At 43.7% G+C, this 16,201-nt stretch overlaps 1 protein-coding gene and 1 long non-coding RNA gene across 13 annotated transcripts in view; one reads left to right on the forward strand and one right to left on the reverse strand.

The window, feature by feature from the left end:
• PCDH17 (protocadherin 17) overlaps positions 1 to 16,201 on the reverse strand; it is a 140,928-nt gene that overhangs the window by 79,443 nt on the left and 45,284 nt on the right. For 11 of the 12 annotated variants that reach the window (XR_014219380.1, XM_082221400.1, XM_082221399.1 and 8 more), the window contains exons 2-3: positions 9,425 to 9,483; positions 9,085 to 9,257 (exon numbers count right to left, since the gene is read on the reverse strand). Coding sequence is in view for 11 of the 12 variants with exons in the window: in XM_082221400.1 (XP_082077526.1) it covers positions 9,085 to 9,257; positions 9,425 to 9,483 (232 nt within the window). In the remaining variant the exon portion in view is untranslated. The remainder of the gene's footprint in view (positions 1 to 9,084; positions 9,258 to 9,424; positions 9,484 to 16,201) is intronic. The other variant, XM_082221397.1, reaches the window with a different exon arrangement.
• Positions 4,009 to 5,990, forward strand: LOC309531749. Its single transcript, XR_014219421.1, has 2 exons — positions 4,009 to 4,442; positions 5,043 to 5,990. It is a non-coding gene; the product is annotated as an uncharacterized lncRNA (long non-coding RNA).

Below are 16,201 nucleotides of genomic sequence, written 5' to 3' on the forward strand. Positions count from 1 at the left end.
GATTCTGAGCACCATTGCAATCACATGTCTTTATTGCCAAAATAAAAAAAATCCTTCCAGTAGCACCTTAAAGACCAACTAAGTTAGTTCTTGGTATGAGCTTTCATGTGCATGCACACTTCTTCGTGCATGCACACGAAAGCTCATACCAAGAACTAACTTAGTTGGTCTTTAAGGTGCTACTGGAAGGATTTTTTTTATTTTGACTATGGCAGACCAACACGGCTACCTATCTATGTCTTTATTGCATGATTCAGTTGGCAACTGATGGCCCAATTCAGCAAAAGCCAAGGTTTCGTAGATCTGCTCAATGAGGTTCACTTGTAGCATGAATGGAAGGAAACATTTCCAGCAATGAGGCAGTGTATGCCATAAGCCGCCCCCTCGCCCCCCCCATGCTAGGCTCCTGCTTTGTTCCTATACAGTGGTACCTCGGGTTAAGAACTTAATTCGTTCTGGAGGTCCGTTCTTAACCTGAAACTGTTCTTAACCTGAAGCACCACTTTAGCTAATGGGGCCTCCTGCTGCTGCCACGCCGCTGGAGCACAATTTCTGTTCTCATCCTGAAGCAAAGTTCTTAACCCGAGGTACTATTTCTGGGTTAGTGGAGTGTGTAACCTGAAGCGTATGTAACTCGAGGTACCACTGTAGTTCTCTAGAGTGGTGCTGGGTTATTAAGCTCTGCTCTCAAGACCAGGTTCACAACTTGCAGCATTATGCCTATAGCGGCCATTGGGCAAATTAACCATGTGAATGGCAAAGATGAAACAAATTTGAAATGCAGAATTTGGCTTCATAGCTCAAGCATAATACTGAGCTTGAAAGTGTGAATTTAGGGGGGAAATGGGATAGGTGGCTTTCACATGTATGTAATGGAATGCAAGAGACAAATAACAAATAATGGATACTATTTTCTGGCACTAAAATCTAAGTTTCAGAGATTGAGAAAACACTGAATCTTGAAAGTTGATTTGTAAACTTTAAAACTTTTATTATTTCCAGATCTGATTTCCCAATTTAAAACCTTAGAACTTTATGATATGATACTATTTATTATCTGTTCCACTCTGATTGTTTTGGTGTACATATGGTAGCTGAAACACACACAGAGTTTGCCTCATTCTCTTCAATTAGTCAAGGAACAACTCATGCATTCAGTGGAGATTCCTTCCCACAGAGAAACCTTCAAAATAGCCTCTGGGAGCATGGAATTCCTCTTCCACTTTGAAGCTCCATAAAGCATGTCTCACGTGATAAGAGTTCAGATTTATTTTCTTGTTTAGTTTGGCTGATAGGATTACATGTAGAGTTTTTTAAGCTGCTTGTGATTTCATCTGCATTAGGTATTTGATAATGAGGCTGGTGCTGTTGATTTTGCAACAGTAGCTGGAAGCTCTTTTCCCTACGATGCTGCTGATGGTTTACGTCTAAACTGTACTTCCTATCAAAGCAAAGCATCACAAGGCGTTCTAGAGACATTTAAAAAATCTTACTGTTGGGCAAGAATGGAAGAATTCTAAATAATGAAGGTTTACCTTCTTCCAGACCCTAAATCAGGCCTGCAATTGTGAAATTTTTAGAGGTGAGGTGAGAGACCCCAATGCCTCACTCTTCTCCCTCTCCTTTTGGTAAAAAGCAGTGACCTGACACTCTACACCCCACCACCACCAGCACCACTACTGCTCCCAGCAGAAACAACACCAAGCGTTAAGTCCCACATGTCTCTTCGTTGTTTCTAAAACAGGCCTGTAAAACTTTTGATCCACAAGGCCAAACAAATGTGGTCCATCAGTCCTGATTTGTTGCCTTATTGGGACTGCAAAAAAGGGGAAGCACTTGCCAGAGCACAGCACAGAACAATGTTTGGTAGACCGCAAGTGGCACCGGCCAGCCCTAAATTACACTCCATGCAGGGGGGGGGGGAATATATCCCCAACACGCCCTTTGGGTTCTAGGCTGAAAGGAAGCTGGTTCCCTTCAGTGGCCTAATCACCAGTTAGCTGAGAGATTGAATTGGTTCCTACTGGGTTTGAGGGTTTGGAATGTTCTTTCTTTCTTTCTTTCTTTCTTTCTTTCTTTCTTTCTTCTCTTTCCTTTTCCCTTTCTTTCTTTCTTTCCTTCTTTCCTTCCCTCCTGTTTCCTAATTTTACCTTTCCTACTGTTTGGATACACAGACTACCCAGATTTGAATATGGAAAGCACCCCCTAACCCCACCCTACTTTACAAAATTGAGATGAGAAGATGCCACCAGTAACTGGAATGTTTCGCTTTGGAGCACATCTACACAGCAAGCTTATATTGGTTTTGTACCAGTTCTCCTGTCCAGTTCCCAAAATAAGACGGAAATTAAAGTTTAGTGGTGGTGCAGATCATTTTCTGTTAGAGATAACTATATCTCCCTATGGAACTTCCCATGATCCCTTGAGGTAAAACTAAAACTATTTGCAGCTGCTGGGTGACCTTGGGCCAGTCACACTTCTCTGAAGTCTCTCAGCCCCACTCACCTCACAGAGTGTTTGTTGTGGGGGAGGAAGGGAAAGGAGAATGTGAGCCGCTTTGAGACTCCTGAAGGGGAGTGAAAGGCGGGATATCAAATCCAAACTCTTCTTCTTCTATTTGGAGCTTCACACAAGCCTTCTTCAGGCATTATTCTCAAGCCCCTGATAATAATCACATGAGGGAGGACACAGGAGGGCCACACACATTTGCCCTGCTGCTTTGTCCTGCACCAGCCCTCTCTCCCCGCAAGACTGTCTGCTTGTTGAGGGCATGTCCACAATGGGACAGCTTGCTGACTGCATGTAGGTTATTCCTGTGAACTAGGACCCTGAGTATTTGGGGTTCCAGGTCCACCTACATGCATCCAGTGGGTTAAGCTTCTGTGCACGAAGGCAGGGAAAGCACGAGTGCTCCTGCCATTCTCCCTCACTCAGTTATCACATTTGGCAATCCCTGGGCTGCCATTATGGGAGGATGGGGAAGTATTCCTGCCTTACTTTAGATTGCACATGGTTATGCCTTTAGATGGAGACCTGCAGCACAATGCCAAATCCCAGCAAAATGCTAGTTAACAAAGCAGAGTTCAATTCTGGTAACGCGGCTTGGCGAGGATTTTTTGTGGGGGGAGCACACAGTCTAAAAATGAGGCACAAACAAAATGTCAAGCTGAACAATTTCCCTTAAAGAGTAGTAAACATATGGAGGGAGCTGCTTAGTAAGTCCAGTGAATCAGAGAGCATAAATAAGCTTATGAGACAGCTAGACATTTTTATAGAAAGAGTAGGTAGAGACTTCCTTCAGATAGCTAGAGTGAAGATAACTTAAAGGGGACATGCTTGGTTATTGCACAAGACTTTCTGTCCCAATGATTATGCTTTCTTTTACACAAGCTTTTTCTCCTTTAGGCCACCTGCCAAGATTTATCAAAGCACCCTCATTTTTTATTCTCCTTCCTTTATTTACATTTACCAAGGAGGCTAGCACAGAGCAAATATTGCTATCTGTGGAGCTTTCTTTTTAAGCAGCATTTCCTGAAGAGCAGATATTCTTGGGTTTTCTTCTTCATTATTCCTTCGTTTTCAACCAAGCCTTGTCAAGTGAGATGAGAATAGGGACTGTGTTTGTATAGCTGAGCAAGTGGAAGATTAAAGCAGACACACACTGGCATTCCCAAGGATTTCAAGCCAAGTTAAGAGATGTGTCTTTTATTTTATTTCCCTTCTACAAAGTTTGAACATCACAGGCAAATAATAATAATATGGCTTCTCTTCTGATCCACTGATCAGAAAAAAGCACCGTGCTGGACCAATACAACCTGAGAGCTAAGGGGAGCAGTGAGATGCCTGAAGCATCTTCTATTCTGATCAAAGCAACTTTGCATGTGATGTGTCTCCACAGTTTGAAAGAATGACTCTTGAAGTATGTGGTGTGACCAGTCATTTGCTAAGGGAGGTCATAGACTTTGTGATCCTAAAGTTCAGGGTCACTTCACATGTGGCAGTGTAGAATGAAAGTGTGTATATATCACCAGTGCTGTTTTTCTACATAAATAGATGCTAGAGCTCACCATGAACTTCTCCCTCATTCTCTTAGAATGGCAATGGCCCCCACCTAAGAGGGGCCGCAGCGGAGCTCCACTGAGCAAGTCACACACCCCACCATGTGCAGCCAACAACAGCTGACTGCAATGTATAAAAAGATACATAGCCACAGGGCAGGAGCTGATACATCCCCAGAAAACTGTGAAATGATCCTTATCTGAGCTCAAAAGAGGCGGCTTCCCTTTTCAAAGAATGCTGCAGAATATGGCAGTTGGTGGTTGGGGACACTGGGACCCTGTTACTCCAGGACAGGGATGAGGAACCTGTGGTGTTCCAGAGGCCGCTGGACATCAGATCCATCTCCCATCAGATCCCATCAGATCCAGCAACGATGGCCAAAGGTAAGGAATGCAGAGCAAGACTATACTAGAATGGGAGGAGCCATTCAGGTCACTTCTTCTGGTTTGGATGTTACCATTCTACTGGCTTGAATAATTCCTCCATACGCAAACACACCAACAGACTTAGCATTATAAAAATTTCTCTTTAGCGTTTTATTTACTTTCACATATGCTAAGGAAATAACTATTAGTCCTTATATTTATAAATGTGTGTACTTTTCTCCAAAATTGAGATGCAGCAACCTCCACAATTCTTTAGTTATGTAGCCTGGGAAGGGAGAATAATTAAAGAAAATTCAGGGACAATCTGTTCTCAAAATGGTATCGGAAATCATTAATGATGCACAGCCACACAATGAGTTCAGCATTATTAAATCCTCGGTGCCTCTTTTCTTTAACCTTTTAAAATATATTCTTTCTCATTTCCTGTTTTTGAAGATGTACAGTAAGGGTTACTGTTACTCCTTGAAGTACATCTGTAAAATACCTTCTGCTACCACAGGCACCCTCAGGCATACATTCTTCCTGGGTATCCATCCAAACACATAAAACACACAAATAGTGCACATACCCACAAGGATTAATCTTTCCATCTCTTAGGTATTTAGAAGAGTAGACCAGTCCAATCTACACGCCAAGGATGGAAGAGTTAATACCAGCTGTTTGCATGAGCTGGTTCCAAAATATGGTGAAACACTTTGCCTGAACACTTTGCATTATCACTCATATAAGCAATAGTAATGGTTGACTAAACCTGGTTTATTTTGATTTTTTAAATATTTTGCTTCGTAGGACAACTTGCAGGGTTCTAAGTGTTGTTTCTTCTAACAGCGTGAGCCTATTTTCTATATATTATATTGGTGTGACCTATTGACCACTTTCTTCTAAGCCCTGCAGAAACCTTGAAATTGTACTGCATGCAGCCTCCACCTTCCTCAGCTCGCAGCCTGCAGCATCCCAACCATAACTCATAACTTTTGCCCAAATTTTGGCAAGCAACTCTGATCAGTGGGAAGAAGTGAGAAAAACTCCACCTCTTGCCTACCCAGCCCGATTTGAGATATAGTTTGGACAGACCATATTATTTATCTGGATACATGAACTAGTATTCCTCAGTAGGAATAGAAGTCAGGTACCTCACAGGCGCCACTGGTGAGGGCCAGGATTCTGTTTCTGGGCCTAATGGAACACATGTTGGGCATTCCTTCACCTGGTCCTTCCAGATGTTTCAGACTGTAACTCTCAATAGCCCCAGCTAGCACTGGAGAGCATCAGCATGAGAAAGGCTGATCACATCCCTCAGGGTCTCCAAAATGGATGCAATTAGACCAGAAGAATCTACCTGCAACTCTGAACATTTCTGACTTTCCTGTTGATTACATACAGAATTAAAGAGGGCAACGCTTTCCATGATATTTAGGGAAAGCAACATATGGTGGGCATATCCTGTTCACCAGTATTTTGACTTTCACTCTGCTTTTTTGCATCTATAGGCATTGTCCACTGTAGGTTTCTTCAGCCACTGCAACAAACAGCACTTGCAGAAAAGCACAGTTGTGGGTTCTCCTATTCATTTAAATGGAACGTGAGAGGGGGGGGAAGTGCCTGGGAGATCCAAGCTCATGTATTCTGCAGACAGCAAATATATAGACAGGATGTACCAGGTTGTGGACAGGGAGATGAGAATCCCAGATTCAACTCCCCATTCAGCTCTGAAGCTGTTTTGTGGCCCTTGGACGAGTCTCAGTATTTATCCATTTATGCTACTTCACAAGGTTGTTGTGAGGTTAAATTCTAAATCTTCTTCAAGGAAGGCTGGCATAAAAATGTAAGAAATTTTTTTACAGAAATCCCTTTAATTTTCCTACAAAATCCAGCAGATTTCTTGTTGAAGCAAGGCTTTTAAAAGCTACTATGAATTTCAGTGTAGATAAAATTTGATAGCAGCTAGGAAATGAAAAAAACCCTTCCACACTCTTTCCCCAGCAAATGTAGTGAAGCTTTTAAAAATGTTCCTCATAATGCCAAAATATATTCTATCTGGAACAATTCTTCAACAGCTGTACAACCCAAGCTATAGAACAGTTTGGAAGTCTTATTCTGTGTTTTTCATAGTAAAATAAATTAGCAGGTATATATGTTAGAAGAGATTTTTTTTAGAGAGAAATATTTACACAGAATAGTGGTTCAATTATAAACCAAGAGTCGCTCTGCAAAGGGGGGAATTTGGCATCTATCATTTGGAAAACAAGGTCCTGAGGTCCTCCCTTGAATGAATGAGGAATAAATTACAATGCAGCATTCTAAATATATTACATGGAAACAAAATCTTATTGCATTCTTGACATGATCAAGAAAAGGAAGCCAAGCGTGCATTTGCTGATGAATGTGGTACAACTCTGGCTGTGCTGGAGGCAAAAATCTAGTTCTAATTAATCACCAATTAATAGAAAGCTTAGAATGTATTTCTGCTTAATTATAAATATAGCTTCTCATTAAGAAAGACTTAATTAATCAATTTTTAAAACATCCTCAGTGCTGTGAATCATTTTCCACACAACAAGCTGAAATGACTAATGGAGATGAGAAACCAAATTCAAAATATTTCAGCTGTGTTCCTCCTCACTGCTTGGAAGCAAAATGTACAACACACACACACACACACACACAGCTGATATACTCAGTTTAACTGCCACTGATAGGAAATAATGGGTTTCTTTTGAAATAAACTTACTCTTAGCAAAAGGGAGCATAAACCAAACCAGACACAGGCTTTGGCGAAACAGAGTTGCTTTTGTCTCTGTAAATATACCGCAGTTGAGAACAGTCACCGCTCTGCTGTACATCACTCTAGCCGTGTCACAGGCACCTGTCAGTAACTTCTTTGTAGCTTGTAAATGAAATGATTTACTAACTAGGGGCCAGGTCGTGGGTGTGCCAAGGATCTGCACAGCTTCCACTTATTTCAATGAGACAGGGGTTTTCAAGCTGTGTTTCAGGGAACTCCTGGGATTGTTTGGAAACTTGTCAGGGGCTTCCTCATGAGATTAACCATGGTGGACAAATTTCTCTGAAAGACAACTTGCCCCCGGAGACTAACCTTCCTCTGCCATGTTCTAAAGGGAGTTCTAAAGGGCCTGGAATGGTGCCTGGCAGGAGCTGTGTATCTCAGAACAGGATACAGAATCCTCCATAACAGGAGAAGCCAACGCAGGGCCCTCCAGATTCTGCAGGACTACAATTTCTATCATGCTGACTGGGGCTGATGGAGCTGCAGTCCAGCGACATCTGGAGACCACCACGTTGCCCTCTGCAACATGCATGAATATCTGGCAGGTGCTCCGGGTTCTCAAGCAGGCAAATTAACGAGTGTGTTGCAAGAGGTTGCAATTAAAAACAAACAAACACGGCAAAGGAACAGATTGAGGGCTCAAGTTAGAATCCACTGAAAAAATTTGAACCTGCATCGCACTAGCACTTGGTGGAGTGAGCCCTGTGTCGTGATTTGATCATTTAGTAGCACAGGCAACTCCTCATTTACACATTCTCTATTTGTGCACAACTGTGCACACAGATGTTGCCAGGATCCTGGAAGTTGAACCCGGAAATGGGAGAGGAGTCCTGGCTCCTGAGGAGACCCTTCCTAGGGCCTGAAAAGGACATCCTCTTCAGTCTCCTCAAAGGGTCTCCTCGAAGGTTCTTCCCTGCCCAGCAGCTGAGCTGATCCAGGCAACTCCCCATTTTACGAGACTTTGCACATGGGGGTTCGGAAAACAACCCCCGACTGTTGAGGTTGCCAACAATGTTTTATATTTGATAATGAAATCAATCTTGGAAACAAAAAAACATGAAGCCACCATTAGTTGGAGTTGGTTCTGATTTCAAATGTTTATCCTGCCAAATTATCATAGCAAGTGAAAAAGGAAAAATATGACCATACTGTGGCCATATTTTTCCACGCAATAAATGCAGCTATCACATAATATCTTGGGTCCCATGAGCTTTCTAACCATGAGTCTGTTATCACAATTAAGCATTTAGGCAAGGAATATTCCACCAATGTGGTGGAGAAGGGCAGATGTGATGATCAAACCATTGCTCTAACTGTGTAAATCCAACTTCACTCTTCGGGACAACACTAAGGGAAAACGGCAGCAGGCTATCCTTTTCTAGAAGTCCTCAAGAACATAAAGTCAGGATCCAAAGAGCTGCTTTGTATACACCCGGTGAGATTTTTGCTTTTTCTGTCTTTAAATATCAGGCCCATATGCCATATCACAAGATACTCCCAAAAAGTCCCAAGACCTCTTTGCAGATGTGGAGCTAATTAAAAGCCTCTCTGGATCCCAGGGGGGAAACACCACTATTACTCGTTAATACATGGCTTGTTGGGGCTGAACAGGCATGATAACTGTCTGTTCCAGTTATCCATTATTACATACGTATGTGTATATACACCAGTATATTTATACGTGTGTGGTATATGCATACAAACAGAGAGAGAACATGTTTGTGTGGCAAGTTGGCTGGAAGATTTAGTGCTGCATCAATGGGCTTGCCTATCTACTGCCAGAACAGAAGTAATAGGTTTCTAATCATTGCTTAAGCTGCAGACGTAGCAAGCGGTGGCTGCTTCACTCACCTGGTTCGAGCGGCTGGCTTTTAGTCGAAGTCGCTTTCATCTTGAGGGCCTCTCTCACCGACATGTCACAACAGGAGCCTTTGTTGGTATCCTGGTCACTGTCTGCTTGGTCACTGTCCCCATGGCCACTGTCTCTCAAACTGGCTCTCTCAGGGTCCTTGAATGTGGAGCTACTGATATTTCATGTATGGAAGGAAAGAGAACAAGAGAGAAAGGGGGAGAGAATGTGTTAAACTTGTATTTATTTTCCCCCACCCCATTTGAATTGTTCTTTCTGGCAAAGGAATTTCTGAATAGGATGCAAATGGGGAAGCCGAGAAAGTTATTTAATAGGCCTTACCTTTGAACAAACTGCTGCCTGCTGCCCATGTAATTGGGCTCTGCGGGAAAATTGTCTGTCTGTGAAAGAGAAGGGAAAAAAACATATCTAGTTGCACACTGGACAAATCTCCTGCAGAGCAACAAGATTTCCTAGAGGAGGAATGATTAATAATTCAAAAATAATTTCCCCCACCCCTTAATGTTCAGATTTGTACATTTTAATTAAATTGCAAAATGCTGGTATATCATTATGCACTCAGAACAATTAAGTGATACTGGCCCACAAATTACCTGCTGAAACAAACAAGGAAGATTTACATAAGTGACATGGAAATATGGCTTCTAATTAACCAAATCCTAAGCTCATCTTAAGCTTTGTATTAAGGCAAGTTCAGATCTCCACATTTTGTTCACAAGTATTTACTGTTATGTATCACCTTTTGCAGATGCAGTAGAAGCTCTCTTGACAAACAGCAAAAAAAACCCCAGCTGGAATATTCATTTTGATTTATAAACAGATGTTGGAGAAGGTTCCAGGCTAGCTAGTTTTAAGCCCCCTGATATGATAGATTTCAGCCCCCTCCCCTGTCCAGTGAAGAACTATTCAGTCATGTAGCCCCACAACCTTACTTGATTGACTGCAGTCTGAATGAAGCAGCACAGCTGAGCAACAATTGTACCACACGCTTAGAAAGGCTCTTCTCCAGTCCGTGTTAGTAAGCTCACACAAAGGCTTCAGTCAACAGATGCAGCAGCAAGTTGCCCATCTGCTCCTGAATACAGGAATCCCCCCACTAAAACAAAACAAACTTATCAGTGGTAACAGATAGAATATTGGATGAAAGCAGGGAGAAGGACAATCTGCATATGAATCCCACAAGCACAAGGACTTTGGATATTTGATGCAGTTCACCCACAAGATGCTATTGTGCCCCCTATGAAGGGAGATCAAATGGTCTGGGCTGGAATAAATCAGGGTGGAGACAGAGGTCACCAAACAGAGGAACTGATTGGAACTCCAGTTTTTGTTTCCAGGGCAGTGCATGTGTATTCAAACCACAAGCATAGCCCCCAAGTGCCACTATTCAGCCATGGAAATTAATAAGCTATCCTGCTTTGTTCCTGTGCCAAAGGAAATCTTGGTTTAAGCTGGGGACATAGGCAAGACGGCCACTAGTTTGCAGCCCTTTTAAGAGTATCTTAGCTCCCCAATTCCCCGCCTTGCTCTCCTCTCCAAATATGAAATGCTCCTCCCTGTCCAGTTTGCTTTCCACAGTTGCCTGCCCAGCCAGTCTCCTGCTCACCAATGCTTTCCCCCCAGGCTCTGCCTGCCTCCACCCTCTGCCCGATTCCATGGCCAGAAGGCTAGGAGAGATCCTTAATCCACACCGGTGGGTTCTTCTCAGCTCGGCAGAGGAGCATTGGAGCGAAACAAGTGCCTCAGAGCCAATGGGCAAGCACCTGCACCTGCATGGCTTTGCAAAGTTAGCTAGGGATTTTTCTCTCTTCCCCCCCCCACCCAGTCCCATCCCAAGCATGTCTACTTAAAGCTGTTGCTGTTCCTGTGAGTGTTTGGCAAGACCACTCCCCCCTGCAAGTCAATTCCACCAGGCCCAAGGGGTGGGACCTACACTCACACATACTCTGAGCAGCTTTCTGCAGCATGTAGCGAAAATGGTTTTAAGTTCTTAATCTGCTGCACCTCGAATGGTGGTTTTTTATAATGTAATATTATTTTATTATTTTATTTCTGTTTGGGGTGGGACAAATGTTTAGTCGGGGCGGGGAGTAGTTTAATTTCAGCATAATTGTTTCTTGCTTTGTTTTTACTTTCATTATTTTGTTACATTATTGTATAGTTTGTATTTTGTTTTTTAAGGGGAAGGGTCAGGGCTGCCTGGGAGTGGGCCTCAGCCAACAGAATGGCTGGGGTGGGTTCCACAGGGGCGGATGCATTGGGCAGCTGGTCCTGACCGGAAGGATACTGGAATCAGCAAGGGAAACCCACATGACCTGAAAGTGTTGCTGTGCAATGCCAGGTCAATGAGGAATAAAACCACTGTGGATGGAGGACTTGACCTGGCATGTGTGACAGAGCCTTGGTTGGATGAAGCAGATGGGCCTGTCCTTGCCGCTGCTTGTCCACCAGGTTTCTCTTACGCACAGCAACCCAGGTCATGTTGGTGTGGAGGCAGGGTTTTCAGTGATTTTTAGGAAGTCACTAGTTTGCAACAGGCATCCTACTGGGAAGACCCAGTTCTCTGAGTGCATGTTCTGGAAGTTGGGCAATAGGGGTAGTACTTGATTCCTTTTGGTGTACCGGCCTCCGCGCTGCGCCAAGGATTCCCTGCCCAAGCTGCTTCACGTCGTGGCGGATATGCTCCTGGAGACACCTAGCTTGGTTGTCCTGGGGGATTTTAACATCCATGCTGACACGAACTTACAAGGGGCCGCTCGGGACTTCATGGAAAGCATGGCCTCCATGGGGCTGTCCCTGAATAAGTTTGGCCCAACTCATAGCCACGGACATGCCTTATCCCTGGTGTTTACCTCTATGGATGTTGGTGATCTGACACTAAGTAAAAGTGAAACTAAAGAAGTGCCATGGTCAGATCACTTCCTGGTGCAACTGGACTTCTCCGCAACCCTTCCCCTCTGCAGGGAGGTAGGACCGATTCGGATCGTCCACCCACGCCACTTAATGGATCCAATTCGCATCCAGAGAGTGGTAGGGGATGTTTTATCCCATGTTGATGGCCTTTCAGCTGATTCCCTGGTGGCACGCTGGAATGTGGAGTTAACCAGGGCTATTGACTGTCTAGCTCCAAAGCACCCTCTCCAATTGCATGGAGCCCGGACAGCCCCGTGGTTTTCCCTGGGCGATGAAACATTTGTTGAGACAGCTAGAGCGCTGGTAGCAGAAAACTCACTCTGAATCAGGCCAGACATGGGCTAGAGCTCAACGTCGAGCCTACCAAGTGGCAATGGCGACGGCGAAGAGGACCTTCTTCACCGCCTCTATTGCATCTGCAGAAAACAGCAGGAGGCAACTCTTTCAGGTGGTTCACAGTCTATCAGAACCACCTTCATCACCGGGGCCAGGTAGGGACCCCAAGATCTCCTGCAATGATTTTGCAAAGTTTTTTGCAGATAAAGTCGCTCAGATTTGGAAGGAGGCAGACTCCACCGTGGGAGCAGGGCTGGGGCGGGAGAGTGCTAGAGTCCTGTCTAGTCATGTTACATGGGATCAATTCCAATCTGTTACCTCCGAGGATGTGGACAGGCTGCTTGGACAAGTGAAACCGACCACCTGTCTCCTTGATCCTTGCCCATCCTGGCTGATAAAAGCGAGCCGGGAAGGGCTGGGCGATGGGCTCTGTGGGGTGGTGAATGCTTCCCTTTGTGAGGGAGCCTTCCCAGACCCACTGAAAGAGGCGGTCATTAAACCGCTTCTTAAAAAAACATCTTTAGACCCGGCCAATATGGCCAACTGTTGCCCAATCTCAAATCTACCATTCTTGGGAAAGGTGATTGAGCAGGTGGTTGCTGAACAACTCCAAGCACGCCTGGAGGAAACGGACCATTTGGATCCCTTTCAATCGGGATTCATGGGACTGAAGCTGCCTTGGTCGCGCTGGTTGATGATCTCTGGCGGGCTAGGGACAAAGGTGAGAGTTGTTTCCTAGTTCTGCTGGATCTCTCAGCGGCCTTTGATACAATCGACCATAACATCCTTCTGGACTGTCTAGAGGGGCTGGGAGCTGGGGCACTGTTATACGGTGGTTCTGCTCCTTCCTCCTGGGCCGTGTCCAGAAAGTGGTATTGGGGGGTGAGTGTTCAGACCCCTGGGCTCTCACTTGTGGGGTGCCTCAGGGTTCCGTCCCCCCCCCATGCTTTTAAATATCTATATGAAGCTGCTGGGAGAGATCATCCACAGCCCCGGGGCAGCCGACTCCACAGACACACAGATTCTCAGGTCACAATTCTCCTCACTACGGTGAGACATTTTGTATTTTTATTTAAACTATAGGCGTTTTCTAAAGTTGCATTTTTACATAGAGTCACGTGTAAATATTATGCAAATATGCCTCATCTTTTTTGGTGATGCATTTCCTCCATTTTGATGGTACATCCTAATTCTGTGTCCACTAAGCATACGCCGTCCTCACTAAGCTGGTCTTTGGGGAATGCCAACTTTAGAGATTTTCCAGTAAATATTGTGTACTTCTATGAACCTTGGAATATCCCTGTGCATGCAAATATTTACTGCTTGTTTCTCTGTGACCTTGTGGTAGCTACAGTCCTCTCTGCACTCAGCAGCTGAGTTCACTAAGAAGGAGTGATATACTGCTTATGAGGGAATAGTGGATTTCTCATTGCTTTCATGGAAGCTGCATCTGGAAATGTGGTAATGTCACCTGGCAAGGTAAGCCTCGTTTCGGACATAGTTCATGCAACTAACAGATGAGGACTGTAAAAGTTTTCATGGATAATATCACTACAGACTGAAGGTGGGAGATCCAGTGAATACATATTTTAATTTTATAACGTGCTAATAGAAAATAAATGTTATGGGGGAAAGTGCTCTAATGAAGGCTTCATTCTGGTATGCTAATTTTGTAGGTGTAGGTTTGTTTTCTCCTAATAGAAAAATAATAAACCATGTGATTCCCCACCTGAAGTCAAAAACAGAAGTGTTAAATTCCAGGAACAGTTTTATTTTATTTTTACTACTTTTTGTGTGAACAAAGCATCTCACCATGGTTTGTTTCATTATATGAACACATCCCAGTAGATTAACCATGATTGATTTGTTGCCAACAAACTATGATCATAAGTCATGATTGTGAATGGCTTGCAAGTCTTGGCTTGTTCTGGCAAATGCTTTTTATTACACATGAACCCGACACGGTTTGCTAACCATGGTTTACCCTGCTTCATCACAGACCTCTGCCAAGCGGAAGAGCAGCGTGAAAACAAAACCACCCCATGCCTAAGTGGCTCTTGCTCGCCCTTTGCCTAAGAAGAATTCACCTCTAACTCACAAGACAGACAACTGCACTTTGCAGCTGCTGCTGAGAAAATGAAATTTTAAAGCAACTGCAACCAAGTACAGTGGTACCTCGGGTTAAGTACTTAATTCGTTCCGGAGGTCTGTTCTTAACCTGAAGCACCACTTTAGCTAATGGGGCCTCCTGCTGCCGCCGCGCCGCCGGAGCACGATTTCTCTTCTCATCCTGAAACAAAGTTCTTAACCCGAGGTACTATTTCTGGGTTAGCTGTATTTCTGTAACCTGAAGCGTATGTAACCCGAGGTACCACTGTATTCCTTACTAACATCTAAAATTAGTGGAACATGAAAGCAAAGAGTTAAACAAACTGTAAAAGGTAAATGTAAAGGATCCCTGGATGGTTAAGTCCAATCAAAAGCAAACTGTATATAGTGATACTCCAATTTCCCTTATTAAATTGTAGAAATTTCTGTGATTTTAATATGTACATATAGATATAGTTACACTGCAATTGCTGAAGGGAATAAAAACAATCATTCACATAGGTCAAACTGGCAAAAATTTAAGAAATTCAAACCCCTTGCAATACAGAAATACAGTCCTTGGAAGAAAGGGTGGGGGGACCTAGTGAGCTTTCACTCAGTACTGCCCATAATTTGCAACTCACAGCTACAGTGTAGTTAGCACCTCCTACACAAAGACCATTCAAGAAACAAACCATAGTTTGTTGGATCATTTGCATGGCAGCTTGTGGCTGTTTTGTAGTTTGTGAAACAAAGCATGGTTTACAACAGGCCAAATTAGGCCCACGAATCTGGCTTGTGTAGCCATTTTCTGTTGGCCATGCCCACCTGTAACTCACCTGACATGGTCAGATCAGGCGCTCCCGAGAGATCCCCTGCTGATAGTAGGCATGAATCCACATGACAACATATGATGTCAGGTGAATGAGGCTGCTGAACCCACCCCCCCTATCAAAAGGGATCTGTGGGGTGCTGGTCTCTTTTGGAAACCTCTACGTCAAGCTCTCATTTCTGAATCTTGCACTTAGTATCTCTGGTCAGTTTCCCATGTGAACTGGAGGTTTGAATAATGTACTTTACTGAAAGTCACCTTTCTGAATATGTCCAAAAGGAAACAGCAGTTACTGCTATTGTCAATAGCATTATTTCCTAGCACCCTTTTGTGTATTTAATAACTTCTTACACAAACTGCAACATTCTCCCTAAGTCTCAAATAACCACTGCAGGCTACTTATATTGGCAGCTTGTGTTCTTTTAACAAACAAGCAAAAATCGGAGGAAACAAGTGCAAGTATGATGGATGTGCTTGATTTCAAGTCTCAGCAAAACTCTGATTCCCTTTAATAAGCGCTTCCAAGCATGGGGGCTGAAGCAAACACAACCAACAAATAGGACTCTTAAAAAGAAAGGGAAAGTGATGCGGCGAGCTTTCCAGTCAGAACATCAGGCAGCTAAGGACCCAACCCTGCTACAGTTGTTCCATTTCACAGGGAATGTTAGATGCATGCCTAAATCTCTCCCACTGAAACCAGTCGGCCTCTTTAAAAGTGCTTAGTTTTTCATATTCTAAAGCTTTAGTGAAATAGTCACTGAGGGTCAACTTTAAATGGGAACTCTTGAGAACACTTGATTCTTTTTGCAGCTAATTAGTTCTCATGTATTAACTGTAAAACAAGGTGACAAAGGAAACATCCTAACTTTTAAAATTACATTTTAAATTCTCCCATGCATCACTGGCGATACCCCTATATTACAAGTTCG

The sequence above is a fragment of the Podarcis vaucheri genome (assembly GCF_965113315.1).
Source record: "Podarcis vaucheri genome assembly, chromosome: 4".
NCBI lineage: Eukaryota > Metazoa > Chordata > Lepidosauria > Squamata > Lacertidae > Podarcis > Podarcis vaucheri.